This window comes from Bombina bombina, chromosome 6 (assembly GCF_027579735.1).
Source record: "Bombina bombina isolate aBomBom1 chromosome 6, aBomBom1.pri, whole genome shotgun sequence".
Classification (NCBI taxonomy): Eukaryota; Metazoa; Chordata; class Amphibia; order Anura; family Bombinatoridae; genus Bombina; species Bombina bombina.
In genome coordinates this window covers 895,414,557-895,430,813 of record NC_069504.1, presented here as the reverse complement: position 1 = coordinate 895,430,813, position 16,257 = coordinate 895,414,557, and the positions used below count along the sequence as shown (strand labels likewise).

The window sequence follows — 16,257 nt, the reverse complement described above, 5'->3', positions numbered from 1 at the left end:
CTATTCTATGCATGTCTCCAGCAGCTGAACCGAGGATTGACTGGAAAAGACGATGTGCATAATCTTCTAAGTCTTGCGGGAGAACCGACTCTGGGATTCCTCTGAGTCTCACATTATTTCGCCTAGATCTATCCTCTAAATCCGCCACCTTCGCCTCCAATGAAGATACTTGATCCATCAGGCTTTGCGTTTGGCCCACCCAATTAGTATGGTCCACCATGAGATCTTCCTGTTTCCTTTCAATAGTATCAGTTCTTTCACTGATAGAGGAGATATCTTGTCTCAGATCCTCAAATGTTCTTTCCAGCTTGTCAAACCGTCTGCTGAGGGTCTGATTTTGGGTCTCGAACATGCGCTGGATGGATTCAAGTGGTAAAGGTAGAGTGTCTCCCTTAAATCTACCTGGGGTATTTGAAGTGGAGAGTCTGCTCTCGGGGTGGTCCTCCGGCATATCTGAGGTATTAGATAACTCATCTTCGGATCTGACTGAATCTCTTTGTCCTCTCGGATGGAAGTGATCCATCACCGTCTTCTTAGGGCCAAGGTTGCCTTTCAGTTTCTTCTTCGCTTGCTGCGACATAGTTGTTAGGTCTTTCCTTACCAAACCGGTCACTGCTATAACTGGTATATAGATGTTGTCAATCTGTATTATGTGAGAAGGGGGGGGGGGCTTCCAGGGCCCTTTTTAAACCGACATAATGGTGTCTGACTAACTTTGGGTGCACAAATCAATGTATAGCAGGCATGTAGTCTCCCTCAAGGGGAGGGATCCCCGGGTCTGCAGAAGGTCTGGAGGTATTAGTTTTGTCTACCACTATACTGGGGGTTAAGCCCCCCTAGGGGGTATGCTGCTGTATCTTTATATTAATATGCGACCCTCTCCTGGGGAAGTTGTCACCATAGGACGAGATGGGGAAAAGGAAAGGGGTTATGACCCGCCAGTAGCCACCTGGCGGGAAAGGGAGGAGAGGGCACACCTAGAACCTGGAAATAAGGTTAATGTTAAATATGCAAACTTAACAAAGATCAGTTCAACACCCTTTATAACCAGAGGACATATATCTAGGCCCCCCAAGATAAACTGCAGCAAGTTAGGGAAGACAAGGTTGTAATGAAAAAATTTTTTAGGGGCAACCCAAAAATTGTACTCAGATCTAGAACAGGTGTGTCAATTACAGGACCATTATACCTGTAGGGATAGTCAAAAAGTATTAGGCATACACTTATGAAACATAAATTGAGATGACACTCCACTTTGGGCTCTGAGCTCTAAGACACTTGCGCTGACGCAGCAGCCTTTAGTATAAAAAAGAAAAAAAAAAACTGTCAGCAATCACCAAGCTATGTTAAAATGGTGAGGCCAAGAAGCCTCACCTAGATTAAGTCAATAGCCCACGATTTCTAGTACCAGGTCAAAAAGGCCTCTACTCTCACACTACAAAGATAGGGCCTGAAGCATAAAGCACAGTAGGTTAGCTTGTACAAATTCGCATTAATTGGTACACACTCGTCTAAATTGCAACTTAAATAACTGCTATAGCAAATGCCTGCAAAAGATAAATGGTTAGAAATGCAGTAAAAGGTTAACACAACACATTTTACAGTTGTTAATACCTAGCATGTAGTGGCAAAAAGGGTCAAACCTTTACAGTAGAATTGGTGTGCAGGGCCACTATGAATGCTGTTATACACCTGATCCTATAGGGAGAAAGCGAGAACGTTATGAAACAGGCATTGCAAATATACACTCCACTTTGGGCGCAAGCCCAAAGACAATAATGCTGGCACAGCAGCTTAAAACACAACAACCTGCAGACACTGATTTTCAGTCCATCAAGTATGTCCTGAGGGTTTATGAGTTCCCAGAGAAGAAAAAAAAAAAAGGTTCTCCTATGTGACTTGGCAATTCAGATGTGCACAGTCTTGTATGCTAGGGTAAATTTGTGTGTAAAGGACTGGCAGTCTCTGCCTAATTGACCGGATTGAAACTATATGCAGAAAATCCTTGCCTGCTTCCTATGTAGTTAAATGCTAGTCTGTTTTGACAAGGACCTTTATATAATATTTTGAGAGGCCAATACCTCAGTCTCCCACGTGGGTGAGGCCTACTCACAGACTAGGGAAAGCCTCAACTCCCTGTAGTTCTCCCCTCCTCTAATGAGTCTCTCAGGCTAGCCGTGTATGTGAAAGAGGTCTGAGGTGGTCAGGGGCCAAAACACAACTCACCGTACCACGGCCGCCCAGCACTCCTGAAGACGATCCGGACTCAGCAAGATGGCTAACTTTCGCGCCCTCGCTTCTGAGCCGCGCAACAAGGGGGATATAGAGGCTTGACCTGTCGGGTCTCCCTGCTCTCCAGCAGCTCCGCTGTCTCACTCCAGCAGTCCAGGGCGGCCAGAGGGGCCCGATCAGCAACCCGGGTAGCAGTCCAGCTCCGGTCGGTGTTAGGCCGGGAGTCACTGTTTACCAATGTGGCCCCAGGGGCAAGCAGCTTTTCCTTGGCAAGTTGGTAGGGGTGTAGTCAAGTGTCCGGAGCGGAGCCCCGACCCTCCGGAGACCAGGAACCACCGCAGCCGCGGCACTTAAAGCAGGGTTCACAGCAACAGCTGCAGGTGTCCTCTGTCGGTGTCCTCTTGGATAGGTCTGTCCTGCTGGCAACACTTTTTCTTTTTTTTTGGTCTCGCGGACTTCTCTCGGCTCCTCACAGCCTCCCCGGACTAAGTTCAGCAAGGGGGAGATGGCGTGTTGACGTTCTGGAGTGGAGCCCCAACCCTCCAGAACGCGGGCAAACTCAGTCTCAGTGTTGCGGGCGGCAAACTAGCGTGTGGCCAGCCCGATGTAAAAAAAAACTCAGTCAGGTCCCTCAAAATCAATAGATTCTAGCCCCAAATGATAATAGCCGGCTTCTAGTTTATGTTACCCTAAGTTTTATACTAGGATTGCCGAAGCAAGATAAATATAAACTTTGTTTTAGGTTTTTATGTAGAGGAGCTCAGCGTCTGCACGTCTTTGCACTGTGGTTGCTGGCTCCGCCCCCAGCTTTGCAATTTTAAGAGTGCTGCATCCCTCTGCAAGATATCTCACTATTTTTGACTTTTCTGAGCCTGTCAAGTCTTTCTTTTGACCCATTTTGCCAAAGGAAAGGAAGTTGCCTAATAATTATGCACACCTGATAAAGGGTGTTGATGTCATTAGACCACACCCCTTCTCTTTACAGAGATGCACATCACCTAATATGCTTAATTGGTAGTAGGCTTTCAAGCCTATACAGCTTGGAGTAAGACAACATGCATAAAGAGGATGATGTGGTCAAAATACTCATTTGCCTAATAATTCTGCACTCCCTGTATAGACAGCTCTGCTGTGGTGCTCTCTTTGCTACTTCCTGTCAGGAAGGACAATATCCCACAAGTTAGGATGAATCCGTGGGCTCGGTACATCGCAAAAGAAAGAAATTTATCAGGTAAGGATACATTTTGTTTTTTTTTTAATTTATTTTTTACTGCTGACCTATGTGGTAAAAATAAACCTTGGAATTTTACCTGTGGTTAAGCCTTGGGACTTTTTGTTTGTTAGGATCTACTATAGCCCAGACAAAGTTTCACATTAACAAACTAGACTGCTTAAGAAATAGTTTAGTGTGTAAAGTGGCATGTCTGTATATAACAATGTCTCCTGGTTATATTGTATCTATTGAATGGTGTACCAGCTGATAGCCTGCGGGCTATGTGAGTTTCACTACCCAATACTCCAATATCCCTTCTGTCTCTCAGTAGCAGCTCTCTGAGGGGAAAATTGTTTTAAATCAGTCTGAGGACCCCTCTCAATGAAGTCTCTGGATCACCTCAGTTCTTCAACTTCCTCCTGGGAGGCAAAGATAAGATTAGCTTACCAGAGAGGTGGGAGAGATTAAGTACTCTTTGAGTTTTGTGAATTTTTGCCTCCTAGTGGCCATGAGTTAAATCACAGGATTAATGGCTCATGGACTCTCACCACCATGACAGAAACATATATGAAACCATTCTAAATTAAGAAATTTTTTTGTTAAATATATAATTATATGTTTATGAGTAAAAAGAGATTTCAAATAATATATTAATAAAAAGATTGAATTATTTTCCTATCCTTTACAGAATACTGGTTATCTGAAATGGCTGAGTTGAGGTCTGCTATAATGAAAGCATTGACTCTTCTGATTGATGCAGCAGAGAGCTACTCAAAGGTAACCTCTCACCTTTCACACTTGTATGTTCCCCACTCAAAATATCTGCTTCTGAATATGTTCAACTATTTCACTTGGTTGTTTGGTCCTGTTCTCTTGCCTGGAAAAGCTGCAGTAGGATAGCCTTATTTTTTGTTAAATTAGGAGGTATGATTATATTTTTAATCAGAAATATTTGTTATTCAGAGATGTTTTTGCCACCTAATCAGAATTTTCCAGTAATTAAAATACAAAGGGAAAATGAAAAAACATACACACACACACCTTAAAAACACAAGTGAGTTTTTGCTGTTAAGAAATAATGGTAGATGAACCCACATATATGGCAGGGATGGTGCTTCAATACATATACGATACAGACCTAGGATGTAGGTATTAATCCATAACCTGTACATACATATTATTAAATGCAGGTCAGGCAGAGTATACTTACAAAAAATGTGATAATAGCACTGTTTATACAAGGAGATAAACCTATACTCACTAAGCGGTGTGCGGTTCTAGTGTTTGGATATACTGCGGTCCCCTTAATTAGAGCTGTCAAAGTAACTATAAATGAAAATATTCATTGTAAATTTTACTGTTCTGGTGCTGTTATTTATATTAGTCTATTATAACAGGTGTTATCTCCTGTATAATTATGAATAAAGTGCTACTCAGGCTAATATAGTGATACTCACACCAAATGGTATGACTCAGACAGCCTATATGAACCTCCCCGGATATATGATAATGCCCACAATAAATGTGTACAAGCTGGAAAAATAATAATAGTTATAGGTTAATGGACACGCACATATATTTGCAGAATGTCCTTCGTAATTATATCTCTTGTTTCCGGCTTATATCTGCTAAATTACCAGCTTCTCCTTGCTAGTTAAAAGCTACTAAATTCCACCCTGTCCCCTGACATGTTTCACCACTTCCTGGCTTTCTCAAACGGAAGGCTGCTGCTGGGAAACTAGGAAATCTCTTTCTCCTATGCTTGGCATTTCTAAGCAAGACCTCAGAGACACATGCATGTATCCATGTCTTTCATTGTGGTATATTTGTGACAGCTACAGGCAAATGTATGCAAGATTGTTAATTTCGTTTTCAGCCAAAAATGTATGCGGCCCATTTTTAAATTAAATTAAAAGATATTGGTATTCACTGCCTCCTTAGAAAAGGAAGTCCACAATTTAATTGCTCTTCCAGTAAAAAAAAAGTGTTTGCATTGATGGAGATTAAATTTCCTTTCTCTTGTTAGATGTATCGAGTCCACGGATTCATCCATACTTATGGGATATTCTCCTTCCCTACAGGAAGTGGCAGAGAGAGCACCCACAGCAGAGCTGTCCATATAGCTCCTCCCTTAGCTCCACCCCCCAGTCATTCTCTCTGCCTGCTTAACTGCTAGGAAGGGCAAAGGGAGTGTGGTGACAAAAATGTTAGTTTTTATTTTCTCAAGCAAAAGTTTGTTATTTTAAATGGTACCGGTGTGTACTATTTACTCTCTGGCAGAAAAGGGATGAAGATTTCTGCAAGAAGGATGATGATCTTAGCATTTTGTAACTAAGATCCACTGCTGTTCTCACAAGGGCTGAAGAGTACAGGAACACTTCAGTTGGGGGAACAGTTTGCAGGCTAAACTGCATTAAGGTATGTTCAGTCTATTTTTTTCTAGACAGACTGTGTTATTTCTAGAAAAGGCTGGTAATATCCCCATGAGGGAAAGGTAAGCTGTATTCAGTAAAAGAGGAATCCAAGCTTGCGTAAAGGGCTCATAGTTACTGGTGACACTAATAGGAAAAAACGTTTTGGTTTAATTACAAATAAAACGTTTTTTGAGGGACTTTAAGGGGTCTTTGTGGCTTGTTTAAGGGTTATTAACCCACATGGCTAGTTTAAGAAACACTCTGTGGTGTTTTTTAGGCCCCATAACATCGAGTGAGGTGGGAGGGGCCTATTTTCAGATGCACAGTTTATTTACCTCAGAAGCATCCAGCTACTTCTCCAGAGATTCCTGCTGTATTTGAGGGCTGTAAAGAGGTTTTTTTTTTCCCCACAAATCGTTCCTAAAGGGCAGGAAGGCGCCACAGCAGAGCTGTGGCAAGGTGCTGAACGTTATTTTACCGGTTTTGAAGTTTTTTCGATCCGGTTTTTACATTAAGGGGTTAATTGTTTATTTGCATAGTGGTGCAAAGTTACTAAGGCTTTATGATGCTACTGTAAAAATTTCCTTTTGTTTACTGCTTTTTTTACACTGTTTTGCAGAGTTTGTGCTGCTTTTTTTCTCTTAAAGGGACAGTACAGTTTTTGTTTAAAGTGTTATTTTCTTTGATTAAAGTGTTTTTTGATTAAAGTGCTTTCATTACTAGCCTGTTTAACATGTCTGACACCAAGGAAAATCCTTGTTCTATGTGTTTAGAAGCCATTGTGGAAACCCCTCTTAGAATGTGTCCCACTTGCACTGATATGTCTATAAATTATAAAGAGCATATTTTAGCACTTAAAAATATTGCAATAGATGATTCTCAGTTAGAAGGAAATGAGGGTTTAGCATCTAGCTCTCCCCAAGTGTCACAACCAGTAACGCCCGCACAAGTGACGCCAAGTACTCTAGTGCGTCTAATTCATTTACTTTACAAGACATGGCCACAGTTATGAATAAAACCCTCACAGAGGTTTTCTCTAAACTGCCTGGTTTACAAGGAAAGCATGACAGCTCTGGGTTAAGAACAAATGCTGAGCCATCTGACACTTTAGTAGCCGTATCCGATATACCCTCACAATGTTCTGAAGTAGGGGTAAGGGATTTGTTATCTGAGGGAGAGATTTCTGATTCAGAAAAGACGCTCCCTCAGACAGATTCTGATATGACGGCCTTTAAATTTAAGCTTGAACACCTCCGCTTATTGCTCAAGGAGGTATTAGCTACTCTAGACGATTGTGACCCTATAGTGGTCCCAGAGAAATTGTGTAAAATGGACAGATACTTAGAGGTTCCTGTTTACACTGATGTTTTTCCAGTCCCTAAGAGGATTGTGACTATTGTTACCAAGGAGTGGGATAGACCAGGTACTCCGCTCCCACTCCTGTTTTTAAGAAAATGTTTCCCATATCTGACACCATACAGGACTCGTGGCAGACTGTTCCTAAGGTGGAGGGAGCTATTTCTACTCTTGCTAAGCGTACAACTATACCTATCGAAGACAGTTGTGCTTTCAAAGATCCTATGGATAAAAAATTAGAGGGTCTCCTAAAGAAAATTTTTGTTCATCAAGGTTTTCTTCTCCAACCTATTGCATGCATTGTTCCTGTAACTACTGCAGCTGCTTTCTGGTTTGAGGCTCTCCAGGTGGAGGCCCTTAAGTTGGCTAATTCTTTCATTACAGATGCCGCTTTCCAAATCTAAATTAGTGGCAAAGAATTCAGGTTTTTCCATTTTAGCATGCAGGGCGTTATGGCTTAAGTCCTGGTCTGCTGATGTGTCATCAAAATCTAAATTGTTGAACATCCCTTTCAAAGGAAAGACCCTATTCGGGCCTGCACTGAAAGAAATTATTTCAGACATCACTGGAGGGAAAGGCTATGCCCTCCCTCAGGATAAAACAAATAAGATGAGGACCAAACAAAATAATTTTCATTCCTTTCGGAACTTCAAGGGTGGTCCCGCTTCAGCTTCCCCTGCAGCAAAACAAGAGGGGAATTCTGTCCAATCCAAGTCAGTCTGGAGACCTAACCAGGCTTGGAACAAAGGTAAACAGGCCAAGAAGCCTGCTGCTGCCTCTAAGACAGCATGAAGGTGTAGCCCCCGATCCGGGACAGGATCTAGTAGGGGGCAGACTCTTTCTCTTTGCTCAGGCTTGGGCAAGAGATGTTCACGATTCCTGGGCTTTAGAAATTGTGTCCCAAGGATATCTTCTGGACTTCAAAGACTCCCCCCCCCCCCCCCCCCGGGGGGAGATTTCACATTTCTCAATTGTCTGCAAACCAGACAAAGAGAGAGGCGTTCTTACGCTGTGTAGAAGACCTACATACCATGGGAGTGATCTGCCCAGTTCCAAGAGCGGAACAAAGGCTAGGTTTTTACTCCAACCTATTTGTGGTTCCCAAAAAAAGAGGGAACTTTCAGACCAATCTTGGATCTCAAAATTCTAAACAAATTCCTCAGAGTACCATCTTTCAAGATGGAGACTATTTGGACTTAAAGGATGCGTATCTACACATTCCTTTTCACAGAGATCATCATCAATTCCTCAGATTAGCCTTTCTGGACAGGCATTACCAGTTTGTGGCCCTTCCCTTCGGGTTGGCCACGGCTCCCAGAATTTTCACAAAGGTGCTAGGGTCCCTTTTGGCGGTTCTAAGACCGCGGGGTATAGCAGTGGCGCCTTATCTAGACGACATCTTAATTCAGGCGTCGATTTTCCAGCTAGCCAAGTCTCACACGGACATCATGTTGGCTTTTCTGAGATCTCACGGGTGGAAGGTGAACATAAAAAAGAGTTCTCTCGTCCCTCTCACAAGAGTTTCCTTCCTAGGGACTCTGATAGACTCGGTAGAAATGAAAATATTTCTGACGGAGGTCAGAAAATCAAAACTTTTAATCACTTGCCGAGCTCTTCATTCCATTCCTCGGCCATCAGTGGCTCAGTGTATGGAGGTAATCGGACTCATGGTAGCGGCAATGGACATAGTTCCTTATGCCCGCCTACACCTCAGACCACTGAAACTATGCATGCTCAAACAGTGGAATGGGGATTATGCAGATTTATCTCCTCAACTGCATCAAGAGACCAGAGATTCTCTTCTCTGGTGATTGTCTCAGGACCACCTGTCTTAGGGAATGTGTTTCCGCAGGCCAGAGTGGCTCATAGTAACGACAGATGCCAGCCTGCTAGGCTGGGGTGCAGTCTGGAAATCCCTGAAAGCACAGGGCTTATGGTCTCGGGAGGAATCTCTCCTCCCGATAAACATTCTAGAACTGAGAGTGATATTCGATGCGCTTCAGGCGTGGCCTCAGCTAGCTGTGGCCAAATTCATCAGATTTCAGTCGGACAACATCACGACTGTAACCTATATTAATCATCAAGGAGGAACACAGAGTTCTCTAGCGATGATGGAGGTAACCAAAATAATCCGATGGGCTGAGGATCACTCTTGCCATCTCTCATCAATCCATATCCCAGGGGTAGAGAACTGGTAGGCGGATTTCCTAAGTCGTCAGACTTTTCATCCGGGGGAGTGGGAGCTCCATCCGGAGGTATTTGCCCAGCTGACTCAGCTATGGGGCACACCAGAATTGGATCTGATGGCGTCCCGTCAGAACGCCAATCTTCCTCGTTACGGGTCCAGGTCCCGGGATCCTCAGGCGGTACTGATAGATGCTCTAGCAGTGCCCTGGTCCTTCAATCTGGCTTATGTATTTCCACCGTTTCCTCTCCTCCCACGTCTGGTTGCCAGAATAAAGCAGGAGAGAGCTTCGGTGATTCTGATATCGCCTGCGTGGCCACGCAGGACTTGGTATGCAGACCTGGTGGACAGGTCATCTGTTCCACCGTGGACTCTGCCAATGAGGCAGGACCTTCTAATCCAAGGTCCGTTCAAGCATCCAAATCTAATTTCTCTGCGTCTGACTGCTTGGAGATTGAACACCTGATTTTATCAAAGCGTGGTTTCTCTGAGTCAGTCATTGATACCCTGATTCAGGCTAGAAAGCCTGTTACCAGGAAAATCTATTATAAGATTTGGCGCAAATATCTTTGTTGGTGTGAATCCAAGGGTTACTCATGGAGTAAGATTAGGATTCCTAGAATTTTGTCCTTTCCCCAAGAAGGATTGGAGAAGGGATTATCAGCTAGTTCCTTAAAGGGACAAATATCTGCTTTATCTATTCTTTTACACAAACGTCTGGCAGATGTTCCAGTCATTCAAGCATTTAGTCAGGCCTTGGTCAGGATCAAGCCTGTATTTAAACCTGTTGCTCCGCCATGGAGCCTAAACTTGGTTCTTAAAGTTCTTCAAGGGGTTCCGTTTGAACCTATGCATTCCATAGATATTAAGCTTCTATCTTGGAAAGTTTTGTTGTTAGTAGCTATCTCTTCGGCTCGAAGAGTTTCTGAGTTATCTGCTTTACAGTGTGACTCACCTTACCTAGTTTTCCATGCAGATAAGGTGGTTTTGCATACCAAACCTGGGTTTCTTCCTAAGGTTGTTTCTAATAGGAATATCAATAAGGAGATTGTTGTTCCTTCTCTGTGTCCTAATCCTTCATCAAAGAAGGAACGTCTGTTACACAATCTTGATGTGGTTCATGCTTTAAAGTTCAACTTACAAGCAACTAAAGATTTCCGTCAAACATCTTCATTGTTTGTTGTTTATTCTGGTAAACGGAGAGGTCAAAAGGCTACGGCTACCTCTCTTTCCTTTTTGCTGAAAAGCTTCATCCGTTTGGCTTATGAGACTGCTGGCCAGCAGCCTCCGGAAAGAATTACTGCTCATTCTACTAGAGCAGTGGCTTCCACATGGGCTTTTAAAAATGAGGCTTCTGTTGAACAGATTTGTAAGGCGACGACTTGGTCTTCGCTTCATACTTTTTCCAAATTTTACAAATTTGATACTTTTGCTTCTTCGGAGGCTATTTTTGGGAGAAAGGTTCTACAAGCAGTGGTGCCTTCCGTTTAAGGTACCTGTATTGTCCCTCCCATCATCCGTGTCCTAAAGCTTTGGTATTGGTATCCCATAAGTATGGATGAATCCGTGGACTCGATACATCTTAGAAGAGAAAACAGAATTTATGCTTACCTGATAAATGTCTTTCTCTTGTGATGTATCGAGTCCACGGCCCGCCCTGTCTATTTAAGACAGGTAGTATATTTTTATTTAAAAAACTTCAGTCACCACTGCACCCTATAGTTTCTCCTTTTTCTTCCTATCCTTCGGTCAAATGACTGGGGGGTGGAGCTAAGGGAGGAGCTATATGGACAGCTCTGCTGTGGGTGCTCTCTCGGCCACTTCCTGTAGGGAAGGAGAATATCCCATAAGTATGGATGAATCCGTGGACTCGATACATCACAAGAGAAAGAAATTTATCAGGTAAGCATAAATTCTGTTTTCCTCTTCCCTTAAATGTAACCTCTTGCTGCAAACATTTGCCTTGGAATAAAAAAAAACCTCTGCCAACTATGTATATGGCCCTTGAATATATTTGTATAAAGTAATCATATCACCTCTCAAGTGCCTTTTTCTAGAGTTTTGTGGCCTTTTTATTAATTTTTTCTAATTCTGCAATGTCCTTTTTTTAAATCGGTCCCCCAGAACTGCACTCCATACTCAAGGTGAGGTCTTACTAGGGATTTATATAGCAACATAATCCTGCTTTCTTCCTTTGTATATACGCCTCTTTCAATACATGCAGGTATCTTATTTGTCTTAGACGCCTGCATATTTTTACTTTCAAAATATAGAAACTTACATATACCAGTAATACGCCTCATGTGCCATTTACCAGCCCATTCTGCCAAATTGTATAAATCCCCTTGCAGAGCAATTACATCCTGCTCCAACCTAATCCCTTTACATAACTTCTATCATCTGCATAAATGTTGCTATTTAATCCTTCCTCCAAGTCATTTATAAAAAATATTAAAAAGAACAGGGCCCAGTACTGATCCTTGGGGGACCCCACTAGTTAGTTTTCTCCAATCTGAGTATGATCCATTAACTACAACTTGTTGCTCCCTGTGTTTTATCCAGTTATCTATCCATGAGCTAACAGTATCAGATATCCCCAGTCCCTTAAAGGGGTATGAAACTCAACATGTTTCTTTCATGATTCAAATAGAACATATCATTTTAAACAACATTCCAGTTTACTTGTATTGTCAAATTGCCAGGGAGGCTGATAGGAGTTTAGGAGATTGCATGCATTTTTAGCTGTCTATGGCAGCAGTGTTTGCAATTAGGTATAACATTGTTGCAAACACTACTGTTAGATGGCTAAAGACATATGCATGATCCTGAGCTTATATAGAATTACTTTTTAACAAAGAATGCCAAGAGAACTAAGCAAAAAATCATTTGAAATTTGTTTAAAATATTATGCTCTATCCAGTCAATTTAAAGGTATATGAAACAGTTCTCCTTTAGTAAAAAAAATATTAAATCAAAGTAAACATAAAAAGAAACAGATTGTGTTAAAAAGCAGCAAAAAACTTACTTGTTCTCTTGCAAAATGGGCACTTAGAAATTCTCAGTGTAGCCACTGCTTATAGTAATAAGATATAAGGGAGCTGACATGCTGCTAAATTAAAGGGACATTCGGGGCCAATTTAAATGCACATAAATTAATAGAAACATATTTGCAATATACATGTATTGGCAAAAATGCTTCTAGTAAAAGCAATCACTGTTTTATCATCAATATTTGTCTCTGTACGTGCATGTAAAGCATAGCTAGAGATTTGCTAGAGATTTGCAGTGCACCAGCATTTTAAATACTGCAGCTGTTCAGTGTGCCAATAGGGCTTGTATCATGCCAGCAATTAACAAATTGAGTCATTACCAGATTGTACAAGGACCTTAGGCTGCATGGATGCTGGTGCACGGTGCATACTTAAATACACTTTTTTAACAGCTATACCTTTTATTAGAAGCATTTTTGGTAATCATGTATATTACCAAAATGCTTATATCCTAAATAAAATGCATCTATGTGGATTCCAATTGTGGCTGGAATCTTCCTTTAAGATGCATTCTGCCTCTACTGGGCATTGATAAGAAACGGACTTCCTGTTTCTCTCATCATTCACTAAACAGTAAGCCAGATCATGTTGCGCTAGAAGATTTTTGCCATCAAGCTATATATGCCTTCCTGTAGAGACCCCTGCCCCCTTGTGGGCTGTGACAGGAAATAATGAACCCTAGAAACGTAAAGTTTAAACAATAAATAAAAGGTAAAATGCTTTTATAGTAATAAATATTGCAAGGATTTTTATTAGGTATAACCAATTGCTTAGTGCTTTTTTTATTTCAACAATGAAACAGACTGTTTTATATCCCTTTATGTTTAATTTTTACTTTACTGTTCCTTTAACATCGCACATTTTGCCTGATCCTTGTGCACTGGGTTTGGGTCTTGTGGTAGTTTTCTATAATGTTGTCCTGTCTGCTTTAGGACATTGGGTGACAATGGTTGTCCCTCATTTTTTTTTGCTGTCTTTTACCTTCTATTAGGGACAGTATAATGTTAAATTGTTTATCCCTTAATGTATTACCAATGACTTGTTATACCAGCTGCAGAGTATAAAATGTATGAGAAATTGGATTTTCAGGTTTATTTGTGTAATTTAGATAGATGGTTTTGTGCTATGAAACCATAGCCTATTACAATGGGCTGAGCTTGAATATAATTTAAGATCTTATTATGTTATCACTTTGTGTACACACACATGCTTCCTTATCTTATATTTTTCTGTAAACCAAAGCTCAGTACTTAGAGAGAACAACGGAAAATGATAATTTAATAAGTTATCTTTATTTCATGATTTGGATAGAACATACAATTTTAAACAACTTTTCAATTTACTTCTATTATCACATTTATTTCATTCAATTGTTATCCTTTGCTAAAGGAACAGCATTGCACTACTGGCAGCTAACTGAACACATCTAGTTAGCCAATCACAAGAGACAAATGTGTGCAGGCACCAATCAGCAGCTAGCTCTCACTAGTGTAGGATATGTGCGTAATTCTTTTTCAACAAGGGATACTTTCAGTATAGGTGGGGATACCACAGGCTAAGTTAGATATTTCAAATGCATAAATAAGGGTAAACACACTTGTAAACAATTTAATACACTCCAGCAGGTAAAATGGATCATTAGGAACACATTAAAGGGGAGAAAATGTTTAGGTAAACTGCCCCTTTAACTGTGCTAGGACATGTGACACATTCAAACAGAGTTGTTTTTTTTAGTCAGGGCACCACTCACATTTACATTTTTCAGTCTGTTGTATAAGCAGACAGTCAATAGAACAAAAGTTATAGTGACCAGCGCCAAAATTAAGATACTACAAACTCCAACTAGAAAATAGGACACCCTCTAAAAGCCTATAAAAGATTCCAACATGTGACTAAAAAATACTAGGGAGCGCTCAACAGGAGCTAAAGAGTATAACTAAATAGGACACATATAAATTTAAATTCAAAATATCAAATGTTAAGAGTAAACCTATATCTCACAAGCGCAGAAGATTAACCACAAAAGTGGACACAGGATTAAACACAACAATAATAACCACTATGAAGATGCCGGTTACAAAGACAAATTTATTCAAAACAGTAATAACAAAATATATGAATACTAAAACATAAAATGTAAAAGTTTTAATTACATAAACAATTATATTATATATAGGTCGACCTATTGCAGTTTAAATACACAATACAGATACAATATTTAAAAAACAATAATGGTATAAAAGTTCTTTGAAAATATCTTTTGTATATTTTTGGGGCTTGTATCCCAAAAATAGTAGATGTAAAATACCCTCGTAGAGCCTAAAAGTTTGTGTCGAGGCTGTATTACAATGTGGCAGTCTTATTCAACTTGTTACATATGTAAATCTAGCGGTCTCTATATGGAAGTGCATGAAATTTAATGGAGCCGTCCGATTGGTCGTTACAGATGACATTGTGCTCCTACGGACAGAGACTCCTCTTAGTGTGTTATCAATTGGAAATAGCAAATGTATATCCGTACTCACATATTAGTAAACAGGAGCCGGCTTCCAATATGCAAAGCACCGATCGTGCCATGGACCACCCACAGAAAGTACGGGTTAGATGTTGGGCAGGGGTGCTAAGCTGTAAATAGGATTCGGCTAGAAACCCGGTGACACAATGCAGTATTCTTTTACGGGTTTAGTATTGATCTTGCAAAACTAAACTTCCAAGACCCGCCTCAAAGGTCGGTACTGCTGTGTTCACCGTAAAGGGTTATTTTGCCTGAATCGAGGTTTAGAATATCAAAAGCTCCCTTTCTGGAGCAGATAACAGAAGTAAATTTGAAAGTTGTTTAAAATTGTATGTTCTATCGAAATTATGAAAGAAAACAATTGGGTTTTATGTCCCTTTAAGGTAATGTAGCCTGTTTGACAAACAGTGGTATTACTAACATGTTCAGCTGCCATACACACAAGCCTTTTTATGTCACATACAAACAATAGCTTATTAGCTTCCACAAACACCAAGATGTCTGTGTATTACATGTCTGTATTTTTGAGGGCTGATGTATTTTTCTAACTTAATTTGTAGGATTCTTGTGTACGCCAGTCTTTGCGCTGTGCCCGTCTCACCCGCCTCCTGACACTTCAGCTTCATCTGTTGAACAGTGGCCACCAAACCAGGCTCATTAATCTGGATAGAGAGAGTCTGGTGGAACCCCTTGTTGCTTTGCCACGTTTCTACCAAGTACTTATTTTACATTCTTTCTGCACTTGAATGAATGATTCATTTGTGTGCTCTAACCTTAACTATTTTACTTCTCTTTCCCTCATCCTATGCAGGCTGTAATTGTAACTGAAGCCTATGACCTACTCCCAGACTGGGCTGAGATTCTATATAAAAAGGTCATTATTGGAGGTGATTTTCATTATCTAGAAGAGTTCAAACAACGTCGGCTACTGCAGGGAGGAATATTTGAGCAGATATCGCAAAGGTAAGATATATGGAGGAGGGAGAAAATAACAGTATGAATATCAGTTAAGAATAGTACAGCGATTTACTGTATGAAGAGAGGACATAGAGGCATCATAACCTTAACAAGAAAAGTCCATAGCATGATTAATAAAACTAAAAATCTTTCAGCATATATCTTTAATGCAATACAAATTATTTCTATGCCTCCCATAACTGCCTTCAATGTCAAGATCCTAACCATGCCCAGATATAGCCTGTATTCTTGTGTATGATATCATTACTATTATGTGCTGGAGGAAAGGTTTGACCACAGAGCTTACTCGGATATAAGGAACTTAAAGGGACACA

At 40.8% G+C, this 16,257-nt stretch overlaps 1 protein-coding gene across 3 annotated transcripts in view; it reads left to right on the top strand.

Annotated features, from left to right (window-relative positions):
* SPG11 (SPG11 vesicle trafficking associated, spatacsin) overlaps positions 1-16,257 on the top strand; it is a 244,149-nt gene that overhangs the window by 215,440 nt on the left and 12,452 nt on the right. For all 3 annotated transcript variants that reach the window (XM_053718473.1, XM_053718471.1, XM_053718472.1), the window contains exons 38-40: positions 4,134-4,222; positions 15,526-15,681; positions 15,777-15,928. In XM_053718473.1, the coding sequence (XP_053574448.1) occupies positions 4,134-4,222; positions 15,526-15,681; positions 15,777-15,928 (397 nt within the window). The remainder of the gene's footprint in view (positions 1-4,133; positions 4,223-15,525; positions 15,682-15,776; positions 15,929-16,257) is intronic.